We start from the raw sequence: 25063 nt of genomic DNA, 5'->3' as shown, positions 1-25063 counted from the left end.
CAGCGCGCGCCGCCCGACACGCCCCGCCCGTCCGTCGCCGCGCGGCGGGGCGCGGCCCGCGCGCCAGGAACGTCCGGCTGCCGCGCTCCCCGCTTCCGGGGGGGCGGGGCGGGGGGCGGGGAGCTGGCGCGCGGGGGGGTGGAGCAAGATGGCGGCGGCGGTGCCGGCACTCCCCGTGTCCCTGTCGGGCAGGTTCAAGGGGTCCGTCACGGCAGCGGGGCGGGGGGCGGAAGGGAGCTGAGGGAGCGGTCGGCGCCCCGCGGCCGGTGAGGCGCCGGGCGGGGCCGGGGGGCGGGTCTTGGCCCGGCGGGGCGGGCGGGGGCCGCAGTGCCGGCAGGCGGCGCTGTGGCCGCGATGCTGCCGCAGGGAGCGCCCGGAACGGGCCGAGGGCTGGTGTGGAAGCGTCGCTGTGCTCCCCGTGTCGCTGCTCGGCCCTGGGAACCCGACTCGCCGGGTGGAAATCCTGCAATAAAAATAACTCTCCGGGCCGTGTTGGCGCTCTCTGTAGGGCTGGTTAAATTCTGCTCGTTGTCCTCCTCAAACATAAACGGGGTTTCGGGGAAATGAAGTGTGTAGTGCAGAGTGCGTGAGTGTGGATTTTCGTGTCGGTAGGAGATACATGTTAAACTTTTAACATGTCTCTATCCTTTTAATTTGATATTTCCCTGACTGCATCAGGGCAACTGAACAATTAAAGAACACGTTTTAGCATTGAATTAGCTGCAGTTTTTCTCTGTTTTGGCAGGACAAATAATTTAGCATTTTCTTCCTTGAAAAGACTGCTGTTTAAAAGCAGACCTAAGAACCTGACCCATTTGAGGGGTTTTATTACTGTTACTACTGTCCACTGCTTTAGAGGCACATAAAGTTACTTTTAAGACTTGTGTTTTAACCCCAGCTGGCAGTCAAGGACGACACAGCTGCCCTCTTACTCAGCCCCTAGTAGGGTGGAGGGGGACGGAATGGGAAGGGTAAAAGTGAGAATACTTGTGGGTTGAGATAAGAACAGTTTAATAATTGAAATAATATTACATTATAATGGAAAGAAAAAGAACAAAGAGAAACTAAGAAAAACAAGTGAAGCCAATGAAAACAGTTGATCGCCACCAGCTGACTGATGCCCAGCCAGTACCCAGGCAGTGACCCCCCAGCCAACTTTTCCTCCTGGTTTCCACTGCTCAACATGACACCATATGGTATGGGGTATCCCTTGGGTCAGTTGGGGTCAGCTGTCCCAACTCTGTCCCCTTCCAGCTCCTTGTGCACCCCCAGCCTGCTCGCTGGTAGGATGGTGTGCTAGTAGGAGAGACAGAGAAGGCCTTGACTCTGGGTAAGCCGAACTCAGCAGTATTGAAAACATCCCTGTGTTATCAACACTGCCTCCAACACAACTCAAAACACAGCCCCATACCAGCTACTGTGAAGAAAATTAACTCTGCCCTAGCCCAAACCAGCACAAAGACCTTGTATTTGTTTTTACAAAGGGAAGCTATTTCATCATTTGCTGTCAATAATAAAAATTTGTTCCTCTCCCTTTTAGATCCTTTGCATATTTTACAATTAAAGACAGACTGCCACAGATCCTCACAAGAGTTATTGATACTCTGCATCGACATAAAAATGAATTTTTTGAAGAACATGGTGAGGTAAGAGTAAGGTCTCTTTTTTTCCCTGATGTTTTTCCTCCCTAACCCTTGAGACCCCTTCTCTGCCTTGTTTTTACTGCTTTCTTACTACAGTTGTTACTTGTCTGTCTCAATCTTTTTGTCTGTTTGGTTTTTTTAAAATCATCTCTTTCCTGTAGCTGTTTTTGATTAGTTCTGTAATTCACTTCTCTGTCTAACCTTTTTGTGGTCTGTCGTTTCTGCAACTGCTGCACTTCTTGGGTTTTTGTGTTGATGTAGTGTTTGATAGACCGTAGCACTTTCTGTGTTTCAATACTTTCTTCCTCTCTAATAAGAAAAAAGTCCAATCTAAAAAGAAGTTCCATATGCAATTCGTTTTAGGATGTTAAGTCTAAAATGAGCTTTATTCACCAAAATACGTTTTGTTGAATCAAGCTCTGAGTTGTCAGGGACTCACCTTTGGCAATTAAAACTTACCACTTACATAATGAGTGAAAAGTTGATCTGTGTCTCTACAGGAATAAATGTTCAAATAGGAACTTTTGTTCTCCGCTTATTTCAGAAGGGTGTTGAAGCAGAGAAGAGAGCTATATCTTTCCTCTCCAAACTGCGGAATGAACTGCAAACAGACAAACCAGTGACCCCTTTGGAAGATGAGCTGCCTGATGCTGCGCTGTGGAACCAATACCTGGACTACCAACGAAATTTATCAAATGGAAATGGAGAACCAAGTTGGTTTCAGTCCCCTTGGTTGTTTGTAGAGTGTTATATGTATCGAAGAATTCATGCAGCATTAGCACAGAAGTAAGTATTTACTACCTTGATGTGCCACTTTGAAAAACATTGTTCTTTCCCATTTCTATTTTAGGAGGAAGAAAGACAGCTGGGGAGTAAGATAAAGGAAAATCTTAAACTTTTACCATATTCCTTTTCCCTTGTCTCATACTTCAATTAAAATTAATACCTTTTCTTCTTCCATACAGCAGAATTTGCTTCAGTTTTAAGGAGTTGATGTACTTGAAAACTCTTAAGCTTGACTGCATAGCCTGACCTTCTTGCAGACTAATCTGAATTGAGATACGAAAATCATGTAGCATTTCTAAAAGGTTTGTTAGCCTAGAATTCTCTCTTAAGCCTAAAACAGGGAATGTGAAAGCCACAAATCTGTTGGGAATTCTAACTTGTTTTGCCGCTTGAAATCTGAAGTTACCATTTGAGAACTGTTTTTATAGCAGTTTACCCACCTTAAGCAGCCCCTGTTGTTCAGTCTACACCAGCTTCTTCGTTACAGCAGTGCACGCAGACCATGTGTTGCATCAAACTCTGGGAGCTGATCCTGGTTAAAAATAACTCTGCAGGAAAAACTTGTGCTTGGTACTGTGGAGAGGTGCCAGTACGATGACATGGGGTAGGAGTGAAAAGTTTAAGTTCCCATTGGTGTCAAAAGAACTTGAAAGCTCCATGAATACTGGATTTACCCATAGTATTGCAGAGATGCAAACACAGGAATGGGACTCAGTTTCTACTGGTATATTGTGTAATTTGAACTCTTGTATCAAAAGTTTCAAATATGAGATGGATCTGCTTGATTGCTCTTAAAATGGTGAGTGGATACTTTTCATTAGTAAGATTTAAGTTTCTTGATCTCCATTATTTATCTCCTCTTGAGCATATACTTTGATGGAAGTTCAGTCATTTGTCGAAAGGTGTATGTGCAAATATGTCTCATAATAGATTGGTTTATATTTCTTATATATTACAACATTCTCATCTTTGTCATGTTAATTTTCCAGAGTCCTAGTAAAGATTTTCACAGGAATAACTTCCTATCACTGTAAGAGAATCTGGTATGGGAAGTAACTTCAGCACACAAAAACACATTTACAGTTGGGCCAGCAGTTCTCCACATTAGTTTGCTTGTATGTTACAGTTTTAGTTATCTGTGCCTGAAGGTTGGAGTTCAGAATGGTCACTGTATGTGCAGTTCCCAGAATTGTTGTGACTGAGCACTCGTTCACTTTCAGAGTATATTGCTGGAAATATAAAAATGTTTTGCATAGTGTCTGTTCCAGTGAGATACAACATCAGGCTGCTACTGAAAGTCTAGTATGACAAATGAGAAATGGAAAATCTAACTAGGGCCTGTAGTACAATACAAAAAGCTGACCTTTGAGCTTCATTTGCATATACTGTCATGGCAAGTATGTCAATATATTTGTTCTCCTCTTTCTAGCCCACCTATTGACAACTTTGACGTATTTAAGGAAGGAAAGGCTCAGAATTTCTTTGAATCCCAAGAGGCTGTTATTGCCTTATGCACTTACTTTCAGGAACTTCTTAAGAACATCAAGGATCTAGATGAAAAGCAACTTAAGGAGGAACTCTTTAAGCTATTGCAGGTAAACTACTAGTGCTTAACACAAGAATTTAAAATACCTCTCTTGTGAAACAAACGAAAACTTGAGGCTATAAATAATTGGAATTTCATATGGAAATTAAAATATAGCTCTTTTGTTTGTAAAAAATGTGATGAAATCCTGATTGATAGCCATACTGTATTGCTGCTACTGTGGAAATATTTATATTTTGGTTACTTGTCTTAAATGTGACATTTTCATTAACTGCTGATCTTCATTGTGTATTAGAAAATCCAGCAATTTTCCCTGAATTGAGTATTTCTCAAACGTTTTAAGTTCCAGATGACCTTTTTGGTATTTAACTATAGTTTTTTAAAACAGTAAATTTTAATTGACACTCTAAACATTTTTAAACTTCTTTGGAGAAAAATTTAGAAGTCAGTCTGGGCCAGAAGTTGTTTAAAAGCTTTATAATGACTATAATGCCTTTGGGTACAATACCCAAAGTATCTTAAGATTACAAAGAAGTCCATTAGCTGGCAACAGTGCAAACCAAGTATTTGATCAATCTGTATAAAGAGATCATTAGTGAGTACTTAAAATACATATACTTAAAATACCTACTTGGCTGCATGTAATAAGAAAAATAAACCTGCTTTAATATTCCTTTTTCTGTGTTACCACAGATATTTTTTGGAATTGCAGTATGGAGAATATTTGTGTTTTAAGCTTTGTCATCAGTGTATCTGTGTTGATCTAAATCTTTCATCTTTGTCACTTCCGATGCATGTTTCTGATACCTGCAGAAATACAGAGCATTGTTCGGTTTCTTCCACAAAATCTCATCTATGTTAAGATATCTGTATAAGAAGTTGAGTGTGGAGTTAGAGCCTTCACTACCTAAACCAAAAAGAAGGAAACAAAATCTTTAGTGTATGTGAAGTTCAGAATGTAACTACAGTGTGACTTAGCAAATGTGTTTTGTTTTTTTCTTCCTTCTAGGTGTCATTGTGGGGCAATAAGTGTGACCTTTCTTTTTCAGCTGGTGAAGACAGCTCTCAGAAATCTAGTCCCTTACAATCCTTGGAAAACATGGTACCTTACATCTTAGTGAATGATATGGAAAAAGTTTGGTCATTACTTGTAAATGCCAAAAAAAATAGAACAGAAAGAAGTAATGTTAGAGTTGACATAATCCTGGATAATGCTGGATTTGAACTTGTAAGTGATCTTGTGTTGGCTGATTTCTTGTTATCGTCAAAGCTAGCTGATGAAATCTATTTCCATGGAAAAAGTATTCCATGGTATGTGTCAGATACCACAAAGCATGATTTTAACTGGACTGTTAAACAACTGCAGTCAGCTAATCATATGTGGATGTCTAGGTGTGGGATAAACTGGGAGGGCAATTTGAAAAAGGGAGTTTGGGTTTTCTGTGACCACATGTTTTGGACTTTGCCACATGACTTCTCCAGTATGGGTGGAGTTGCTCCTGACTTGTATGCTGAGCTACAGAAGTCAAACTTGATTTTTTTCAAAGGTGATCTAAACTACAGAAAATTAACAGGAGATAGAAAATGGGAATATAGTGTCCCGTTTCATCAAGCCTTGAACAAGTTTCATCCTGCGCCTCTCTGTAGTTTGAGAACACTGAAATCTGACACTCAGGTTGGCCTAAAACCTGGACAAGGTGAACAAATTCAGGCTTCTGAACCCGAGTGGATGGTAAGTGGGAAATATGGGGTAGTTCAGTTTGACGCTGGTCTCTAGCTAAATGATTCTTAATATTCTGAAAGAGAGATTTAGTCTAGTTACTTTCTCTATTCCATGCTTGGCTTCAGCAAAGATTCTTTCTTGTTTGCACTTTTTCCTCCCAAGTGATTTGTTCTTTTTGTACCACAAAAAACTTTAATGTCGTGCAAAAATTTACAAATGGTCTTTGTACATGTAAATCATCTCTATTTCAATATATTTTGTTTTCCTAATGTCCAACATCAGCAGATCTTTAAGATGAATATGCAGTTGTCCATAATATTTTTTTCCTTCATTAGTGGGTATGAGTCTATAGCTTAACAAGTGAAAAATCTGCTTCAGAAACAATTTCCTCAATCCCACATTAGCGTGTATTTACTTATTTCAGGCTAATTTGTGCTCCACCTGCCAGGCATTGCATGAAAGTTATTATTTTAGAGAAGTCACAAATTAATTCCAGACAGATTCTTTTGATGTTTGATTATAGTTTGCTGTACATTACGTGATAAGTTATTGGGTGACAGCTTGTAAACATTTGTGTAGGATTGAAAATGAAATTTAAATTTTAAGATACAAGTGGATGTTGCTGGCCAGTTTGCCTGTAGGAAGGGAGTTGTCCCATCTTGTAGGAAGATTAGTGGGAGAAAGGAAAATCTCATTTTAAGAACATTGAACATATTGTTTATCTAAGGACCTCTACCAAAAATAAGCACACAAACCCCCCTCCGCAAATAAACAAACCAATGAACAATTGCATTAATTGGATTTTAGATTTAATGCAGACTTGAATTACAGATGGCCTGTCAGCAGTGTATGTGGTTCAAGCACTGCTGCCTCTTTCTGTTGTGGTAATTCTCTTTATTTGTCTTTATTTGTTTTTTATTTGTCTGTTGTTTTACGAAAGATGCCTTACTTTTGAGGGGGGGAATACAACTCCGGTTGCATTGAGAAGTATATGCTAGAGAAGCATATGCCATACAGGTTTCCTGCTAATTGGAATTGTTAGGTGCCCAATTCTTCTCTTCTACCCTGGTCTCAAAAGCTGCTGCTAATTATGTTCATACAGTAAAGATCTGTACAATGGATAAATATGGTCTAGATGCAGATGACTTTGATTATTTGTGTTTGTGTTCTTCTTAAATCTAAAGAATATTTTAAAGTTTTAAGGTCAAGTGTTCTAAAACAAAGATGCAAGGAATTTCATGAAGCAATGTGATAGTAGTAGGTAGGCTTCTGCATTTGAGACCTGGGTTTAGTGCTCTCATCTATTTGTATCTCTGGCTTAGTACTCCTAAAGGGTGAATTTATGCTCATCCTTAGGCACCTGATTGAACTGCAGAAATTAGAAATCCAGTCAAGGCAGCTGAAGGTCAGACTGCTGAAGGTTTCTTTGACTGGAGAGAGCTCAGCAGGCCTCTCGCTTTAGTGCTTTAGTTAAGTACATAAACAACACGATGAACCTGTGCACTGGAGCCTCAGTTTCTCATCTGTGAAAATGCTGTTAACTTGTTTTAAGTGCATTTTGAAGCAACAACTTTGGGTCAAGAAGGGAGGGGTGGAAACTGTAGAATATATGGAATGAAAACTTCCCACCTGGTTCAGACATGAAATGAACAGGGGAAGAAATATGCTTTGCCTGTGGACAGATTGTTTGTAAGGTGCTGACTTAATTTGCTGGAGAGGTTTGAAAGAGTGTAATGGACAAGAAAAGGATTGTTTCATCATCAAGAGGCCACTCTTGACGAATAGATTTGCCCCTTACACGATCCTTACAACATGCTCAGAAACTTGGTTTCGTTTTTCAGTGGTTCTTAATGTGTCTCTGTACCCAGGTGGCTTTCAAGCTGTTACTTCTGAGAACTCACAGTGCAGATCATTGAAAATTAAAGTTATGAAGTTATGAGAAATAGAATCCTACAAAATACTAAATCACTTAGGAGATGCTGTGGCATTGCTCAGTTAACTGAATTATCCCATTGGAGATTGTGCATTAATGTTCGTGAGGAAGAGTGCTGTAAGACATGTAATTCTTAGGTCAGCATGTGCATGCCGATGTAAGGGATGATGTCATGCTGAAAAAAATCAGTTCTGTTATCCAGTTTATTAAATGAGCACTTCTCATCTTTTGCCCCGCACAAAGAGAAGTTTATATGGTAATACACAGTATGACTACGTGGCTACATGAGGAATGCACAGCCATAACTTCCAAATGCTTGACTTCTATTGCTGTAATTGCAAAGTGCTATCTCCAGGCAGAATTGAATATGCAGCATACTTTTCCGTTTGTTAGTTGGCCAGATTTTTGTAAAATTTTGATTGAGTCTGTGGAAAAAACTTCCAAACATAAATGGTGCTGAAATGCCTGTGTTACGTTCTCCCATGCCCCAAAGAAGCAGTGAAGAGAAATACTCTGATGAAGCGCTGTGTTCTGCTGATGGGTTTGCCACAGTTTAGTTGAAAATAGGAAATGCTTTTGTAGCTACTTGGTGTCAATTACTTGTGTAATATACCTTCATGAAATGGCATCGTGAGCCTGCTGCATTTAGGTGGAATTTACTATTAGAACAACATAAAGCATGTGTTATAACAATAGCATGTGCATTAATATAGCATATTTTTTTCCTTGACTATTCAAGAAATTGGCTTCTACACATCTGTATTGCAACCGATTGTCCAAGATGCTTGTACAGTATAACTCAGGAGCTACTGATTTGTATATACACCCAAATTTTTGGGAGTTTCACTTCCTATGCTATTTGAATATTTATGGCAAAACCCAAGGGCATTTTCAGTAATTCTGAGGACCACAACAAAGCAATGGTTTTTACTTCTAGTTTTGTCTTATACTTTTTGAGCAACTGTATTTCCAAGTCAATTTTTGATGGTGATGACTTTCACTGCTGATGAAACAAGAGGAAAAGTAATGTCTAAGGCACAGTGAAAGCCAGTACACACTTGATAATATTTGATAATTCATCATGTAAGATATCTACAATAATTTCTTACATATATAAGGCTCCTTAAGATAAACTGATGTGAAAAATAAGTTGATTGTATGACTGGAAACTTGCAAGAATGTTGAAATAAATTATATAATTTTGTGCAAAAGTCAAACATTGTTATTCTATTTCAGTAACTGGGGAAGCCAACTTAAATTAATTCAGTTTTTTTCTCTGAAACAGATTTTATACAAAAACCTGTAAAGCATATTTATCCAATGAGGTTTTGAAAACTACAGATGCAAGAGACAGATATCGTAAAATATCCTTCTATATCAAGACAGGGCAGTAATAGGGAATTTTCTAACTTGTCACTCTATTCATATACTTGTTCAAATTTGAAAACCTTAAAAATCATTGAGAATCTCTGAAAATGTATCTGGTAATTACTTACTAAGGTTGGTGCAGGTGATGGCATCATTGTCAGGATCACTTCCAGAATTGATAGGTGGGCCATGCGTTCTCAGCAAAAATGGAAATACTTTAGTGTTACACTTGCTATAACTAAAACATTTCCAAACCACTTTGGTTTACACACCTTGCTGATGTCCCATAAACCCTAACTGTTGGTGTTGAAATAGTTTCTTTAAAGTTCATAGCGTATTTGCATTTGTGATTGAACTAAACAACTTGTTCCATGTGAGGCACATTTATCTCCAGTGCTCTATCAGACAGGAAGAATGTTCACCCTGTTGCATGAAAATTACCACATGAAATGATTTTAATCTAAAAAACCCCTACCTTAATCATGTATAAAATACAAATTTCAGAATGGAATCTTGTACAGAACTGTTAGGGTTTTTTTCACTTAACAGTCTGTTTGCTTACCAGCCTTCTGTTTACCCAAAATTACAGAAAAAACCTTGTGATTGTTTTTATTCAAAGCAATAACGTAAGTCCAAAATCAGCTAACACCTAAGGATCTTAAAATAAAACTGTGAAAATGTGCTGGTTAAAATGGTCCTTTTCTTTCTTTCTCATATGCCAGGGGCGGAACACATGTGAGGAAAAAAATTTCCTATACCATGGACTGTTTATGTTTTCTTATTTGGTTCTGAAGTTTTTTTCCTAAAAAAGCTACATTTTTATTCTTGCTGATATGTTTCTATTTGTAACAGACCTAGAAATAAAAAAGGCCACTTAAACACATTTTTATATGAATTAATAATTAATTTATAGATTATTTAATCCGCATTCTGCCTCAGCTTTGCTGTTGTGAATTCTGCAGACGTATTGTGAGAAAGGTTTTTATTTACAGTGCTTTTTGACATTTGGCTCATCTGCCTTGGTTGTGACTGGGAAAGAAATATAAAATGCCATATTATGATAATTTGCAATGAATAAACATATTCAGTACTTGTGTTCTGCTTTTGTTGTACCACTTTTCAGTAAGCTACATCATCTAGTAGCTACATCATTCAGATTTCCTGTGAAGCCAAATTTTCATCCTCATAGAAACTAATTTTTCCTGGGATTCCACTTACTTCTTCCAAGTCTCATGAAGTAAAAGATTAAAAGCTGAGGTAAGATGTATCAGGGTAAATTTTTTTCTTTTTGCTTTCTTAATGTTAACTAATTGATTAGTCTTATACTATCACGGTAAGGCCGATGCTTTCCAGGTGACTCTAACTGATGAGAGGCCTGACGATACCGTTAGTTGCATCTTCCCACATGCGGATCACAGGGAGTTTTTCCTGCAGCTGTGGTATTTCACTCAGTGATTAATTTTAAAGGAGGACTTGGTTGTTACCGAATGTGGAGACACAGAGTCTGAGAGCTGGACTAATGGGTGGAGGCAAAGAGGCAGAAGTAGCTAGGCCTCCTGTTGGGGCAGGGGCTGTACAGAAGCACTGTGTGTTCAGTGAGGTGCTGTGTAATGCTGGCACGGGGCACAGGGGCATCTCCTGACAAGCACCCCTGCAGCTCAGGCACCTGCAGAGAAGGGCTTTCTCCCCTCTTACCTGCTAACATACAGAACACTGTTCAGGAGGTAGTCACAGTGTCCTTGAAGTTCAGCAAGCTTAATCTTTACAATGCTTGTGTATATTAATGCAGCAGAGAAGGACCTGCAAACTGGTAAATCCATGCTTTCCTTCAGTGGTGGTGTGTACAGAAAGGCTGTTCAGGAAACAGAACCAGCTTTTAACAACCGTTTGTGGCCTGGAATAGGTTTCAGCTCTTAACTCCCACTTCCCAAGAAAATATCTTAACTGTTATAGGTCAGGAAATGCACTGTGTTCTGATCCTAGATGGCTTATGTGCATACATAATTGTTAATTTTGGTCTAGGATCTGTGTAAAATGCAGAACAATTCTGGAAAAAGGGCTAGAGTCCAGGAGCGTTCCCTCAAGCTAGCTGAAGGGACTCTTCACCTACTTTTCCTTCTGTCCAGTGACTCTTGTGTTATTTGCATTACAATCCTATTTCAGCCCAGGGAATATGTGTACCCATGGCCTAGTAGGTTAGGGAATTAGGAGACAGGTAAATTCCTGAAGAGAGAGAAGGGCCTACCACTTGCAGCAAGGGTTCTATGTGACCAAAGAACATCCCCGTTTTTCCATAGTTGGCTGTATTCTTGTTTTCAAGCGATCCTGATTAGAGCTATACTTGAATGCCTTTGACATTTGTTGGATATGCAGCTTTGACTGCATCCCTGGCCCTAGGAGGTTTTGCTGCTATTTTGCTGGGTCCTGATGGAAAGCGCTAGCAGGAGCTAGTTGTGCAGTGCATATCAGGGAGTTAAAAGATTTTTGGGGAAAAAAGGACTCTTATTTTGGTTAGGCAGAAGAACAGATGAACTTAATCAGACTAGTTAATCCTTCTTAAAATAGTCCACTATCAGATTTACAGTAGTAACTGTTATCAGACACAATTTACCTACACTCAATTTACACATCTTAAACCTTGAAGTAGGTAAGCTGAGGATAAGAAACTCCTCAAGAAAGCTTTCTCCACTACAGGATGATACTAGTGATTTGAGGGAGTAGAGGAGGAGCACAGCTTGGTGGGACATACTCTGCTTTTGGAGTGGATACCTTCTGGAAAACGAGCAAATTAGTACCTTGGAAAGTAATGCCCATGAGTTTTATGCCAAATATTTGTTAAAATGTGGCCGTTCTAATTATTCTAGCTGAATTAGGAGATAATTTAAGTCCTGTGGATTAATTTCCCCTGAACCTCTTTCTATTTTAATGTTGCTAGTGTACAATTCTTTTGACCTCAGCCATAGCTGTTTTTAGGTAATGAGTATATATGTGTTCAGGAAATCTTTTGGAATTCGTGTACATGAAAAAATACAAATACTTCACCTTCTCAATATGGTGCTGATGCTTTGAGGTTAATAAATTTTTTTTATAGTGTTAGTAAAAAAATGAAATTTTGAGTTCAAAACTAATATTAAATATTTTGATTCAGTCTTTTAATCACTTGTTAAAATAAATTTAAATTACAAGATTTGTGAGCAGTAGAATTAATGAACATCAGTTTAGCCTTTGGCATACTAAGCACTTTGAAAGGTGACTTCTGCTAATTTGTGTCACGTGCTAAGAGAATCTCTGGTTCAAGTGACCAGAAATTTGGTACCATTGGGGTACTTCAGACACTTCCTCTCCATCCATCTATATCCTACAAGATACAAAGGATGTCTCTTTCATCGAGTGAGGGGCAAGCTATCCACATCATCACATGGCTTTTAGCTGTGAAATTTTTCTTATATATCCATTCTCATTTACATACAGAAAATTCAGTTAGGAGCAGATATTTCAATACCTGCAGAATCTCAACTGGTATATTTTTGAGTGTACGGGGTACTGGGTTTGGGGTTTCATTATCCCAGGTCAGTTTTAGCATCTTTTCTCAATACCGAGCATTTTCAGGGAAGGGAAGGTTTAGAGTAATTTTTTAATTGTTATTTTCTGTTTCAAAAATTGGAGTGGCGTACATATATTCAAGAGATTTTGCATCATACTTTGCTCAGAAAAGCTGAGAACATCCTGTCCATGTAGTTTCTATAACAAAACATGAATTTGATGAATGAAAATGACTCCTTGAAATTATTTATAATTAAAAGTCTGAAGTAACCCTTTCTAAGTCATTATTTCCTGTCCCTGTTAAGGGAAAAGAAATATGGAGTCCTTTTGAGAACTCTACTTGTAAATATTGGCACAAGGGTAAAGCACTTTTAAGTGTGAGCATTGTGTAATAAGATACTTTTTTCTTAGTCAAATGGGGCCTCAAACTGCCCCATTCTTTTTTGGAGTGTTACATTAAATTTCTATGTAATTTTTTTTCTTGCCTCTTTTATTGTTACTCTTGCTGCAGTTCATCAGATTCAGTATGCTTTTTTAAAGCCAAATAACTTCATAGATCTATGGTAAGATACAGCTGTATAAGTGGCTGAAGTATAGCTCTTGAACCAGCCGTGGCACTGCAGGACTAGTGATGGGGAAGTGTGCTCAAGCACATACTTAGGCAAGTTAGGAAAAAGTTTCACAATCATTTAATTCTGCATCTGCATGCTGCTCCAGTAATAGGACAGTTTAGCCTGTAGTCAAATGCTGGGCAAATCTAGGACGATATTTTTATTCGAATTTGCAGTGGATAGTAAAACTTGTGCCAGATTTAAGCTGGGCTTATGTAAGACCACAAGCACAAATTTAACCAGTTAAAAATACTTAATAGATGCAGAATGAGGTTACCCTGGAGCAACATTTTGCACGATGTGGTGGTAGCAGCTTTGCTGCTTCTCTGCACCCCCATCTGCTCTTCAGCACTGGACAATCTTGATTCAGAAGTGCCTTACCGGGTTTCACTCCTCTGCTACAGCACCAGCATTTGTGTACAGTAAGAACAGCGGGGTTTGTGAAACATTTTCGTGCCCCTATGCCATCCTGTGTGGCTGTTAGCTCACCCTTCACCCCTGAGGATGAACTGGAAACATGCCACCAAAGGAGCTGTCACCACCCCACGCACCGACAGCAATTGTGTCTTTCCCCTAACACTTAGGAAGATGGAGGCCACTGCTGCTGCCTGTGCTGCACAGCCTCAGCCCCATGTGGGTCTCCATTTCCCTCAGCCTGTTCCCAGCACTCCTTCCTCACATTAAGTTATTTTTCTCCCATCCTTTATGAGTTTAGTGGCAGATTCCAGCTGAGGGATGGCATTGTATACCTCTGCGATTTAAGCAGTGCAGCCATTTAAATAGGGTGATGACCCATGCTAGCACCCCTCTGCTTGGGTAGGGGTCTTCTCTGTCCTTGGCAGCAGCAGTGAAAAGGCTTCAGCCACACAGAGACGAGGACAAAAAAAAAAAAAAAAAAGAGTACTGTCCCTAGCTTTTCCATTTTGTTTTCTGGAAAACATGATTAAGTCAGCATTCCTAGGAAAGGTGAGGCAGTTTTTGACTTGTGAGTACAGAAATGGTGCAAGATGGCTCTGTGCCCAGAGGCACGGGGATGAGCTGATTAAACAGCTGACAGGGTCTTCAGAGAAAATTATGTGCAGCCTCGATGCACCCAAAGGTTTAATTTTCTTTTACTGCTATCTTCAGTTTCTCTCCTCCCATGTTTATCCACTTTATTTGGGTGAAAGGTGAGGAGGAAGAGGACGAGGTGCTCTTTCAGCTGCAGGTACTTTAGCGTTCATCAAGGAAGGCTGCTGTCCCCGGGCTGCGGAGGTGCTCGTTTCCAGGTTCTGAGGGGAGAAGGAAAGCCTGCCCGAGGAATTGCAGCTGCTGCTCAAGTGTCGTCTGCTCTGATCGCCTCTTTTGACTTTTTTGAGGAAAAATCTGAGCCAATTTCCTCAGGTAATGTTTATTTGAAGTGAAAAAAACCCAGCAAAACCAAACAACAAAAAGCCCCACGTTTCTGTGAGCATCTCTTCGTAAAGTCTCTTCACCTTCACACACCGAGCACTCTCCCCCCTTCCCTCGCCGCGGGCCCCACCGCGGTGCCCCCTCCGTCCTTTCCCGGGACGCGTTGCCAGGGGGATGGCGGCGGCCGCGAGCGGCCATGAGGGCCGGCAGGGGAGGCTCGGCGGGCTGGCCCGGGCAGCAGCGCAGGTACCGCGGTGACAGAGGGACAGAGGGCAAGGCAGAAAGGGCAGAGGGGCTTGGCGTGGTTAGGGGTTTTGTGGTTTGGTTTGTTTTATTTTGTGTTGTTGTTATTGTTTGTGTTTTTGGGGGGGGGGGTGTTTTGTTGTTGGGTTTGTTTGTTTGTTTGTTTTTTACTTATTCCCCTGTTAGAAAATAAAGCCCTGGTTTTGGAAAAATGCCCCTTTCTCCCCTCACTCTTCAGTAGCTTCTGTCGGTGTTGCTGTGGAGGCTGACTGACCCTGAGGCTCGTTGTAACCCCCCTTTGCAAGTCATTTTTTCAATTTTCAATTTAATTTTGCCTTTCAAACACCCCCCCTTCTACCCGCCCCCCCAAAAAAACCCAAACAACCCAACCACTTTTGCCTCAAAAAACCAAACCCCCAAAACACAACTTCTGCAGGTGCAGAGCTGTTCCCAGTGATCCACGTGTGGTGCAGTTGAAGCTCAATGAACTTCACCTGATCATTACAGCTTATCTTTATACACTCAAGGCCAAAAAGATTTTTCTTACTAAGTGTTGCAGAAGGGAGTAGCTTTCACGGAGTAGGAATTTATAGTAGTTATCTAAGAATTTCTTCTTTGCATCTCTTCTTCCTTTGAAACTGGTTTGCTGGCTTTGATGTGAATTTAAGGGAGAGAATATTGCTTAGAAGGATCAAACTCTTTTGTACTAAAGATATAGTAGAAAACTTGTAACACCTTTGTATTGCAAAAGATAAAAAAAATTATTTTTGTGTGAACAGCTTGGTACCTCCTTAACAGTTGAACATCACTTTTGTAATGAAGCTATGTTGCTCTGAGACAAAAAAATAAAGAATTCCGGTAGTTTGTGGTGGCAAACAACTGCCATTATACTAAATACAACTGTTATGACCCAATTACAAAGTTTTTGTTAGCACTGCTTACTGTTACTGTTCTACCTATCTAAGTCAAATAGTTTGTGAATGTTGCTTTTGGGACTCAGAAGCACCTTAGAAACTATGTATTTATAAAATGTGGGTTACAACTGGTAAATCAAACTACAGCACTAATCAGTCTTTAATTGTGTATATACCAGCACACTTAAATGTTTCTAAAATATTTGTTTTCTTGATTGCTGTATAATAGGCATTGTAGGAAAATTGCAAGTGTTGGCATTGCAAGAGGGTCTGTTTTTTAAATCTTGTGTATAAATTATTCTGTTACAGAAGTTATTTAACTCTATTCAACACTGATAAAGCAAGAGCAGTAGAACAAGTTGTTTGCACAAATCCCTGCATAAGCACTTAATTTTATCTTAGCAATTACCCTTTTTATTGTTTTGGAAATAAACACAGCAGCTTTTTGTTAATAATTTTGGAAAAGCTGTGAGTGAAAGTGTCAGGGGAGTGCCATATTACTTAATTTATTCACGCAGACAAAAGATGAAGTAACTCAGAAAACATGTTAAGCAGTGTTTAGAGTAGGTGATGTGTCTCTGTAATTGCTTTGAGATGAGTGCTGTCTTTCATCATTTTAAATGCATTTATTACATATAAATGGAAAGTCATCTCATCTTAACAGAGAGAAAAATGTAAGATGAAAATGCTTTAACTGCTGCTTGTAGTAGTAGTGGGTAAGACTAAAATTTTTATTGTGATGAAACTTTCATTTGGGCCCGTTAATCAAGCTTGAAATCGGCCTCTTAAGTAGAGGAACACCAGAGGGTGATTTTTATCTTCAGTAATACCTTTCAATGATTACTGCAAAGGGAGGAGAGTAGACTTCAGCAGTAGCCTTCTGAAAGGAATTTAGAAAATCTCTTTGGTAATTTATCTGAACTGCTGGGAACATTTAGTTTTACATGCTTCTGGAACATTACACTAATGCAGAAAAACTTCACAGACATATAACAATAACAAGAAAAGAACTTTTCAGAATTACACAAAATGCAAGCAATGAATTGGGTGTAGTTACAGGGAGAAATCGGCAAGGGGAAATAAGACTTCACTGAGCAGGAAGTGATCAAAAGTAATTGGTTATTTCTGGCATTTTAAGATGTGCAAGAGCAACTGACAGAATGGAAATAGTTGTGAAATATTATTTGCAAATTTTGATTTATGTTAATAAGTCATTATCAGCACAAACATTTTGAGATTCCTGATAGGCAAATTAGGAAAAATATTATCTATAAAGAAGTCAACATTACCCAAAATACACATAAAAGATATTTAATTTGTGAACTTTTTTCTCCCTTGAAGTGACTCCAATTAATTGTAATATGTTTTCGCATGTGTTAACAAAATCTGAGTCACTGTGTAATAGTGTCTTACCCCTCTCATGCTCATTGGTGTGTGTAGCTGCTGTGGCTTTTCTGAAGCAATGTGCATGCTGGATGGATGGCTAGCTGCTGCTACCAAAAAAAATCTGCTGTAGCCAAGTGCTGCCTACCTTCCCTGCATTTCACTCAGAAATTAATCTCTAAAAATTGTCCAGTGCCTGATTTTCATGTTACTTATTAAAATAAGATTTGCTTTTTATCCTGTAAATTTTATGAAAAGAAATGTATTCTAAAACTTGTTTTTATAGTAGGATAGATTATTTTTCAAAAAAAAAATAATTATGTATTTGCTGCATGCTGAAGTAGAATTTTTTTTTAGATCAAGTTATTCAGAAATTTAAGCTAGTTAGGTTGTGGATGGCAACAAATTTTTAATACTAGGTTTCTAGCTGTAGATAGAATAGTGAGTATCAAAACAATATTCAAGATCCCTTTTTCAGCAGTTCAGCCCATACAGAATGAATTCCTCCTGGTTCCTCTTGTCCTGGAAAGCACCTTAGCCTCCCACAGACCCAATAACAAGTTTGGGGACTAACATTTCTTTGTGATTGCTTATGGAGATAAATTCTGTGTGGAAATTTTTCAACTGCCCATTCTTCCCAGTAGTTCATGTTGGATGTCTTCTTCTTACTTGTTGCGGCAAATAATAATAATAATAATCAACTGTACTGTTGAATTGTGTTTTCAGAAGTTAGAACAATTTTCATCCACATATGCACCCATGAGCATTTATTTGTCTTGGGAAGAAATATTACAGATTTGGGATTTGTCATTTCCTTTGTTTTCAGAATATGAATGGTTATGACACTGGGAATTATGGAAATTGTTGAATATTGCACTGCGTCCAGTCAGTTAAGTTAGATCATGTGTAATTGCTCAGGTTTCTTTTTTAATTTTGAAATATGTCAGTGTAGAAGACATGCAGGACAAAAGGAGAGATGAAATAAAACTTGGAGCACGTGAAAAGCAGTGGCAAAGGAAGCAATCACTGCACAAAGGCTGACTGTGTAGCTGAACTGGTGAATGTGACCTTGAGAAGTCAGTGTCTGTTTTAGTTAAGTGTGTGTTTGAATATTGTGGAGGCCATCAAAGTGCACACAACTACTAGAGAAACTTTCCCATGGTGTTCTGCTTTTATGCCCAACTTTTCTGATGGTAACCTATGAAAAAGTTTAGTATAGCAGGCCTGCTAAAAATTAATGTCATGTACCATCATATTGCAAATCTATTTAATTTTCAACCTTTCTTCCCCTTCCCCCCCCATTTGTTCTGTAGAAGCAAAGGAAGAATGGATTCAACAAAGGTTCACGAGTCATCATTTTTGGTATGTCAACCCCAATGTGATTAGATGCTTTGGGAATGGGAAGAAGAAATCCCTGCCCTGAGGAGTGTCCATCTGCTGTGGACAAGAGGCAGTGCATTGACAAGTCACTCAGGGTAGCAGTGGTGCTTAAACGGTTATGGGGGGCTTTCTGTTTCTTTAAAGACATTTTTAAATATATGCTTTGGCAAAGGGGTAGAGAGAATGTGTGTGGGCAATGGCAGCGGTAGCAGCATTTGCTAGGGCTGAAATAAGAAACACTTCAGGAAATAAAAGCTGCCAAAAGCAGAATGGGAGTGAGTGACTTGAGAAGTTGGTTGATTTCGAAGTACACGGATAGGTGTAAGACTACTGAATGTTGTTGAAGTTTCATTATTTCTTAGTCAAATGGAGTTTGCCAACTAAAAGCTGGCTTCCAGGGAGGTGAAGGTAGTTATTTGGTAAAAAATCAAAAGAAAAACGGGCAACAATAACAACAATGACCATATATTGTTGATTTTCTAAAGAACATCTATTGCTAACAAAGCCAAAGGTCCAAGTAGATACTGCTCTTACGTATTTTAAATATACGTTTAGCTTCTGTTTAGCATTTGATGTTAAATTAAAACTTCATTTTCTTGCAGGTAAGTGGAAAGGGATCAAAAAAGTTAATAATGTGAATGGGAGAACCACCCAAAACCTAGATTATTTAGAGTGGATTGAGTGATAGTGTATTAAAGCTTCTGCCGTCTACTGCCTCTTATTCTTTTAACACTTTATTAATTCTGTTTTATTGACAGTAATCAGTATAGGCTACAGAGTACTTATGAAAGATCACAAATCTGAATTTTTCCATAGATATAAAAATGCCGCATCCCCATTACAAATTTTATCCCTACAGTAGAGTCATGCCAAGTTAATTGAGTTGTCTGATAGGTCTTATTAAAGATCAGACTTGTGACTGACTGATGGCAGAGCATAGAAACATAGAAAAGCATTAATACTAAAGCATGCACATTTCCTGCCAAAAGTGTGATGGTAATGCTAACTTTCCTAGTGTGATGCTACTACGTGTGATTAGCTTCATATGTGCTAAGGCACTGGAGGATGCAGAGATCTGCCACTGTAAATCTCACTAACACTGTAGATGAGTGAAATGGTAATTCCCATTGACTTTTGCACCTGGCTTCATTTTAACCTCTTTTTTTAAATCGTTCTGGATGTGTATCTGAATCTTTAAAGTGCTCATCATTTTAAAATCTAGATTTGTATAAAAAACACAGATTTTGGAAGTTGCAGCTGCAAAGCTGTTACATTGGTTGTTGCTGCTGAATGGGGGCTTCTTTCTTCGTCAATGCTCTGAAATGTTTTTATTTCATCAGTTTTGAGATGTATTCCTTCCTTCTGTGAAGTCATAAGTGTCTGTGTTTGTTTAGGGAAGAAAAAGAAAATCTACGTTAATGCAGTACTATAAATGTAATAACATGCATAAACGGCATACAGCATTACTGTTTGCAAGCTCCATCTGTGGTTGTGGAGCCCTGGTGTATTACAGAATGAAAAAACACTCTCTACATCAAAGAATTTCATGTGGTTGTACAGTGTGAAATAAGTGGAGTGGAGCAAAAGGAAGACAAAGTACCAAGGAGGTGGCACATGCCTTTCCTCACTCCCTCAGGAGGGTGATAAAGTGTTGAGAACATTAGCAGCCCTTTTATCTTTGAGATTATGTTGTATGTGGCCGTGAGCTTACTCCATGTATCTGACTGGCTTGGTGAAAGTGGCAACTCCTTCATGAAAGAGCACAGCTGAGTGTCTCTGGGGGAGATGAATGCAATTAAACTTGATGGTTCTAATCCAGCGTCTACTAGCGCATTGAAGAAAGATGAAAACAAAGAGTTGGCAATATTATAGCAACTAATCCAAGGTGATTTATCTTCTGTTGCAGCCTTAACTAGTAGTTTTGCCTTATTCTCCAGGGATTTCTCTGTGTGTTTCTTGGTAGAGATTTATTTTACTCACTGTTAATTTTTTTTTCTGTTTTGGATGGGTAGGAGCTGCACTTGTAATTTATCTCAGCCTGGAAACTGATGCTGATGTAGAAAAGCGTGAAAGGAAGACACCTTGTCTCTGTCTCTGTTAGGATGCCTTGTTCCAACAGCAGTCATTGGCTGGGGGAGATTTGCATTTTGAAATGCATACCCAAATGCATGAGGATTGCAGTCCTGTGTGAGAGCTGATGGATTAAAAATATCACATTTGATCCTTTGCCATGTGTGCTCCCAGCATAACTTAAGCTTAGTTGTGTTCTGAAGAGGTTGCGTTTCATCATTTTATAGTTACTATCAATTGAAAAAAAGGTTCCATCTAATAAAACCCATGTCAAGACCTCAGGTCAGAATTTTCTTCTTGAAAGACTTAAGTAATAAAGGCCAAGAAATCCAGTGCATTCCTGCTCTACTCTAGAAGAGCAGAGGAGTGCAAAAAGGAGAAAGCCTACTGTAGAATCTAAAGGGCACAGCTGAAAGAGTTGTGCAAGTGGTGTGAAGGAGACTGTGCTAGAAACACAGAGGCAGTGCTTGCCATAGAATCAGGACTTGAAAAAGAATGAAAGGAAGTCATCATGGTGATTGCTGGGGATGAGAACACATCAGTCAGAAGGCTGAAGTTGTATCCTAGTGATGAAGTTTAAAAGGACCTTTAGCCTTGACAGCTTAGAAGTAAAAGAACAAATGGCAAGCCAAAAAGTGACTTGGAGGGGCAGATACAAGTATCTGAGTAGACATGGACTCTTCAACCTGGTAGAGAGACTGTGGAGGTGAGATATGATAGAAATCATGACTGGCGCAGAGAAGATTGGTAGCCACTGCTTTTTCTTCAACAATTCTTCCAAAATAAAAATGAGGGGACAAGCAATGGAACTGAAGTCTAAAAACCAAAGTGGTTCTTTGTGTAAGATACATCTGAGGACTCCTGTTGGGTTAAAGTTTACATGAGTTAAAAGAGCGACTGGATAGGTTTGTCGAAGAGAGACCTTTTGAATGTTGCCAAATACATAGAAACTGCTGGAAACAGCCAGAGCTGAAAGCAGTGGAAGGCCATGGGATTGTTGAGGGGGAATATCTTACAGGCTATTATACTTTAGCACTGATGTTCGTGGCTGAACTTACAGATTAAAGTAGTGAGTGGTAGAAAAGTGACTGTTTAACCTGTTTTTCAGTAAGGGCATGCTACTCTGGGAATAGCGTATTTGGAAAAATGTGCTTTATCAAACAAAAAAGCACTGCAGTAAAAACGTTCAAAAGTGCAATCTCCAATGGTTTTGTTTTCATACTGTCTTCACAGGAATCTCATGATCACGTTCTTTTGGATATTCCTGTCACTAGAGAGCAGATGAATCACTACCGAGCTGCAGCTGAAGCTGCTCAAAGTGAACTTGCAGCACTTTCAGTGAAGTATGATTGTGCCGAGTCAGAGGTACATTTAAAAGCATTTCAAATCCTTCTCTAAACCTGAAAATTCTTTGGGGATACTTTATACAGAGAATAGAAAACTTGCAGAAATTCCAAAACTTGCTTTTACAACAAACTCTTGGTTTTTTGTAACATTTTTGTTTTTAGAATTTCTGTGTGATTTTTACTTTGCTTCCTTCTGTGATCAAGAGCTAATTGTGAGTTTCTGTTTGAAAGATTTGAAGCAGTCTAGCTTTTTATCATTGTCATCTAAATTCAATCTTTTTATTTTAAACCTGAAAGTTCGTATTTTTAAATTGTGGTTGTGTAAAAGTTCTGATAGATGTCCTCCTGTTGTTGCTGGTGAGTTAAAATATGGCCGCCCACCTTTACCCATTTCTCCTCTTTATTCAAATCACAGCTCCACAAATTTGCTTTGCTTTCATCATCAGTGAAATTTTGTTTGTACTAATGAGGTTGATTGTAACTAGAAAGGCTGAAGAACACATACACATACTTTGCAGCTCTTCCTGCTGTCTAGACGGTGCTTCTCAGGAGAGGTTTTATTACAGGATATTTCCACAAATATTTTTTTTTTTTTTGATGTATGACTGACTAAAGTTGATTTGATCAGTCAAAGTCAGCGGTGTGGTCAGTGGTCAGTTTTAAAATGGAGTAAAATTTGCCTTTAGAAGACACGAAATGCTTATGTTTATTTACATATATTTACAGTATCCAGACAGGAATAAGTGTCCATTGGCTGAGCTTTAATTTGATGAGTTGATCCTGAAATGACTGCAGAGTTCCCCTACATTTAACATCCATCCAGGATCAGTGCTTTAAATTTCAATTTTAAAAAGCCATACAGAATCTCATGTTCTCATACGAAGAATTTATTACTGGAAATGTTGAATGACTTTATTGCCAGAACGACTGAATGATTTATAGATTCTTTCAAGACTGCGCTTGCAAAAGCAAAAGAATAGTCAAGAAAGCAGCTGTTCATGCTCTTGTTAATAAAGACCTTCATGACCCAGCTGAGGTCAGAGCCTTGTTCTGCTGAGTGCTCTGTAAAACTCATGATATGGGATTATTCTTGCTTTTTCTACTATTGGAACTGACCACAAAGACAATGGACAGAGGAAAAAAATATCATATGGGGAGTTGAACCACAGAGAAATTTTAAGGTTATGAACGCTGTAAGATACCAGAGTTTGGTCCAGCTGCCAAGTAAAGCAATTCTATTGTTCCTTTAGCTGCTCATTTCCTTCCCCACACTACCCCACCCCTTGTACCGGCACAGAAGTATGTGTAGTTTTTATGGTGCACTGTTTTGTTGATGCAATTGAAAAAATCATTCCTTTCGAGTTGTGTTTTAGCCAGATCAGTTTCCCAATCTTATTTCACCTCGTAGCCATATTAGTGCTTCTGCTAGCACAAAGAACAGGGTGGAGTATGGAAATGAAGCCCAAGAACCTGGGAAAAGGCCAAGCTGCTTTTCTTAAAGTCGGTGCTGCTTTATGTCAGCTCCAAGGTGTCTGATAAACCAGCACTTGCATGTGAAGCATAAGCTTATTGAAAGTTGTGCTGCTGCTGCTGCAAGGGTGATTCTCCTACCTGATTTCTCAGTGTTAGCCTTTTCTCTGTGATGTGGCCAGCTCCACTTCCTCTTTCTCCCCTGTGAGAGGAAAAGTGAATTCTTTTCTGACAGCTGTTATTTAAGTTGTTTGTGGAGGAGTCAGACAAACGCAGAGCTGGTGCAAGGTAGAGGACAGACATGTGTGGCTGGAAGCAGGAGAAGCAGGACCTCTCTTTTCCAAGGCAGTTGCTGTTCAGTTGGCTCACCAGCCTCTTGAATTTCTCTGAATATTCTTGGGTTTGGTCACACTGGAAAACTCTGGCAGAGCAGCGAATTTTACATTGTCCTGAATTGCAGTTTAATGTCCTAAATATTTCTGCCTTAAAATGTTTGCCACAAGTTAAAAGCCCTACCAGTCTTCATAAAGAGCAGTTAATGTGGCTTAATTATTTGCCTGTTAATTTTATGTAATAGGAGAGGAATGCTTTGGATTGCATCTTGCTGCTTTTAATTGGAATTGTCAGGAGATCTGAAACATACCTTAATGCTTCTTGTGATTCCTTTTAACAAAATTGCAAGGAAATTTTATTTGCCTGGTGTGTCTACCTCAAGCTCAGTCTCCTCCAGAAGCTTGTAGCAGAGATAGTTCAATGGAAAATTGTATTTTTAAATAAAAGAGAGAGGAAAGCCAAAAAACTGGATTGAACTGGATTATCAGACCAAAAAATAGCGATTTACATAAGATGAGAAGAGGTTGCCTACCGCACAACGTTCCAAAGATTTATTTGCCTCTGAATATTTCACAAATTATGAAGAGGCTCTGTACCCATACAACAGGGTACTTTGCTGTTACAGCTTCCTGCAGCTTTAAATTTTCTGTGGAATTGTGCACCAGAATTGGAAGCAGGCAAGTGGCAGGCAAAAAAGAGGGAATAGTGGTGTTAATAATTTTATTGTAAAGCAGATGCATGCAAGACAAGGTTGTGCAGCAGAACTTAAGGTAAACTTTTCCTAAATTTTGAATTATGAAATAAACTTATCTTCCTGTAAGATATTATCGTGAAAAATTGTATTGTGTTAGCCCACAGTAGCTTTTGTTCCTACAAACCTCTTCTATTACTTTTTCGTAGTTATATGAAAGTAAAGTTGCATCCCTCCACTCAGTCTTGTAGTGGTAGAAAAGTGAATCTTCTATTCCAAATTGTGTTTTTTTTGTCACATTACTAAGCTTGTAGTACAGTCATGTTATTTCACAGAATCACAGAATATGCTGACTTTGAAGGGACCCACAAAGATCGTTGAATCCAACTCCTGGCCCTGCACAGGACCATTCCCAAGAGTCACACCATGTGCCCAGGAGTATCATCCAAACGCTTCTTGAACACTGTCAGGCTTGGTGCTGTGACCACTTCCCTGGGGAGCCTGTTCCAGTGCCCAACCACCCTCTGGGTGAAGAATCTTTTTCTCATACCCAACCTAAACCTCCTCTGACACAGCTTCAGGCCATTCCCTTGGGTCTTGTCACTGGTCACCACAGAGAAGAGATCAATGCCTGCCCCTCCTCTTCCCCTCACAAAGAAGTTGTAGAGTGCAATGAGGTCTCCCTTCA

At 39.3% G+C, this 25063-nt stretch overlaps 2 protein-coding genes across 8 annotated transcripts in view; both read left to right on the top strand.

The window, feature by feature from the left end:
- Nucleotides 1-112: 112 nt before the first annotated feature.
- Nucleotides 113-9686, top strand: ARMT1 (acidic residue methyltransferase 1). The gene is made up of 5 exons (XM_027733912.2): nucleotides 113-201; nucleotides 1541-1646; nucleotides 2188-2429; nucleotides 3859-4024; nucleotides 4985-9686. Exons 1-5 carry the CDS (start codon nucleotides 149-151, stop codon nucleotides 5750-5752), a joined length of 1335 nt encoding a protein of 444 aa, XP_027589713.1. The 5' UTR covers nucleotides 113-148; the 3' UTR covers nucleotides 5753-9686.
- Nucleotides 9687-9754: 68 nt separating this feature from the next.
- CCDC170 (coiled-coil domain containing 170) overlaps nucleotides 9755-25063 on the top strand; it is a 41025-nt gene continuing 25716 nt past the window's right edge. For 3 of the 7 annotated variants that reach the window (XM_039385699.1, XM_027733903.2, XM_027733905.2), the window contains exons 1-2: nucleotides 15200-18447; nucleotides 21769-21900. In XM_039385699.1, the coding sequence (XP_039241633.1) occupies nucleotides 18286-18447; nucleotides 21769-21900 (294 nt within the window). In that variant the 5' untranslated portion in view covers nucleotides 15200-18285. Of the gene's footprint in view, nucleotides 14792-15199; nucleotides 21242-21768; nucleotides 21901-25063 lie in introns of those variants that run through there. The other 4 variants (XM_027733902.2, XM_027733899.2, XM_027733907.2 and 1 more) reach the window with 4 other exon arrangements.

The sequence above is a fragment of the Pipra filicauda genome, unplaced genomic scaffold, assembly GCF_003945595.2.
Source record: "Pipra filicauda isolate LSUMZ 115617 unplaced genomic scaffold, ASM394559v2 scaffold42_size3861933_pilon, whole genome shotgun sequence".
NCBI lineage: Eukaryota > Metazoa > Chordata > Aves > Passeriformes > Pipridae > Pipra > Pipra filicauda.
The sequence above is the reverse complement of the archived record's forward strand: the minus strand, read 5'-3'. Positions and strand labels throughout refer to the sequence as shown.